Raw genomic sequence first — 2405 nt, forward strand, 5'->3', positions numbered from 1 at the left:
GTGGGCGCGGGGCCGGCAGAGGCGGCGGGAGCCTCAGCGCTGAGCCGAGGCACCTTGACGAGCAGCTGGTCCGGCTCGGCCTCGTCCCCGGAGGACTGGTGCTGCAGGCGCATGGCGATCCTCTCCAGCTTGAAGGCCCGCCCCTTCCGCCTGTTCTTGGTCTCCCGAACCTCCTCCTGGACGCCGGTCTCCGGCTTGCTCAGGTCCAGGGCGGCCACAGGCGCCGCCACGGGCGTCGCGGCGGCAGGCGACGGCGCTACCTTGACGGGGCTCGACGGCGTCCTCGGTGGTGACTGGGCCGGGGGCGGCGCGACCACGGCGGGTGGAGACGCTTGCCTGACCGGCGGGGGGACGGTCTTGCCAAAGTAGCCCTTGGCGTCGTCCTGATAGTAGTTGTTGTTGTTGTTGGACGAGAAGTACTGCATCAGGTTGCTCTGCATGGCCTCGGCGTGGACGAACACGTGCTGTGCGAGCACTTCGGCCTCGGGGGTCGAGAACTCGCAGTAGTTGCAGCGGTGGAGGAGCGGGCTGCCCTGCCTCGGTGCCACTGGCGCGGGGGCCGCGGGGGCGGCAATGGCGGCGTCCTGGGGGCCGGCCGGGTACGGGAAGATGGGTGGCAGGCCGTACGGGTTGGGGAACATGCCGAACTGCTGCGGGGACAGCGGCACCTGCTGCTGCAGTTGGTGCTGCTGCAGCGCGGCCTGCGCGGCCTTGGACGTCTTGCTCTTGGGGCCCCTCCGGGTCCCGTACACGTCGATGATGGGCAGCGGGTTGGGCGAGCCGTCAGGGTTCAGCACCATGCTGGGCTGGTGGCCGTACTTCCTCAGGTGGAGCTTGAGGGAGTGGCAGTACTTGGTGGCGTAGGTACAGTCGGCGCAGCGGTACTGGTACACGTTCGAGTGGGACTTGAGGTGCGAGTTCAGCATGGACTTGTTGACGCACGAGTATGAACACTTGTCACACTTGAACGGCTTGGAGTTGAAGTGGTTGCGCAGGTGATACTCGAGGTGGTGCTTGTATTCCGTCACGAAAGGGCACTTGGGACAGCACAGCATTTTCTCCTGCTTGATGTGGAGCTTGGTGTGCTCCCAGAAGTCGAGCTTGGTCACGGCGACGAAGTCGCACTGCTTGCAGCGGAACGTCTTCACCTTGCCCTGCGAGTTGACGCGCGGCGTGGCGACGCCCTCCAGGTCCTCCTCCTGGTCCTGCTCCGAGTAGCCGTCCTCGCAGGGCTGCGGCGACATCTGCTGCGGCATCTGGAGGTCGTGCGCGTCCTGGAGGTGCGCGCGGAGGCCCTCGGTGGAGGCGGCGGAGAAGTCGCACAGCGTGCACTTGAAGTGCGCGGCCACGTGCTCGGAGAGGCGCTCCCTGCGGGTCGGGAAAGGGTTGGGTTAGGCACACGTTCAAAGCAAAGAGCAAAAGGGTCACGCAGCCTAGCGAAACGCACCTGCTGTCGGCCGTGAAGCTGCACAGCTGGCACTGCAGCGGCGACGCGTGGCCGCCGTTGACGGTGCCCTCCAGGGTGGCGCGCAGGCGGCGGACCTGCTCGTCGGCGTCATCCTCCGAGTTGGAGCACGTCGACGATCGGCTGTTGTCGTCCACAGAGCCGGGCGTCCTGGGCACCGACGCGGCCGCGGGGGCGGCAGAGGTGGGCGGGCTGGAGGCGGGGCCGGGGTGCGGCGCCACCGGGGTGCTGTGGACGGGGGCGGCCGCGCCGGCGGGGCTGGAGGGGTGGTGGAGGTGGTGGTAGCCGTGGTGACCGGGCGGCGAGCCGGCCGACGAGCTCGAGCTGGGCGAGGTGTTGGCCGCCGAGGACAAGAAGGACGAGCCGTGGGCCATGGAGGACGCCATGGAGGACACGCCGCTGCTGTCGTGGTCACGATCGATCGGCTCCTGCTTCTGCAAAGAACAATAAAACACGGATTAGAGGGGCCATCGCGTTGTTACAAGGCGGCGAGTCGAGTGCGGAGGGTGTACTCACCACTTGCGGACACCCCCAGGTGGCGCTGTGGTGCGGGGAGGTGCGGGGGGAGGCGGCCGCGGGCGTCCCCACCATCAGGCTGCCGTGCATGGCGCCGTCGTAGCCCAGCATGCTGGACAGTGGCGAGGACAGCGGCCCGGTCAGACGGCCCATGGCCGCGTTCATGGAAGGCACAGACACGCTCATGGTCACCTGGGGAGGGAAGAAAGAAAACACATTACATACTTTTGTTTTTTCATGGTTTTCTCATATCTTAAAGTAGTTCACTGTAAGGCACCGACTTCAGAAAAAAACGATTTTAATCCCAGAAGCGAACGCAATGCATAATCCGCTCAGACTGCGGACGTTTCCAGAAAGGCGGGCGCGCGCTGGTCCCGTCCCAGGCGGCTATAAAAACCACGAAATGGCCTCAAAAATCTTTCCC

At 65.8% G+C, this 2405-nt stretch overlaps 1 protein-coding gene across 1 annotated transcript; it reads right to left on the bottom strand.

Annotated features, from left to right (window-relative positions):
• Window positions 1-6: 6 nt before the first annotated feature.
• On the bottom strand, window positions 7-2194 carry LOC113206422 (protein hunchback; the record flags this gene model as incomplete). The annotated part of the gene is made up of 3 exons (XM_052276801.1): window positions 1982-2194; window positions 1448-1899; window positions 7-1368 (listed from the first exon to the last, which is right to left on the bottom strand). Coding segments are annotated over exons 1-3 (2000 nt in total), but the record flags the coding sequence as incomplete, so codon positions are not given.
• Between the last annotated feature and the right edge of the window lie 211 nt (window positions 2195-2405).

This window comes from Frankliniella occidentalis, unplaced genomic scaffold, assembly GCF_000697945.3.
Source record: "Frankliniella occidentalis isolate FOCC.00 unplaced genomic scaffold, Focc_3.1 Scaffold4454, whole genome shotgun sequence".
Classification (NCBI taxonomy): Eukaryota; Metazoa; Arthropoda; class Insecta; order Thysanoptera; family Thripidae; genus Frankliniella; species Frankliniella occidentalis.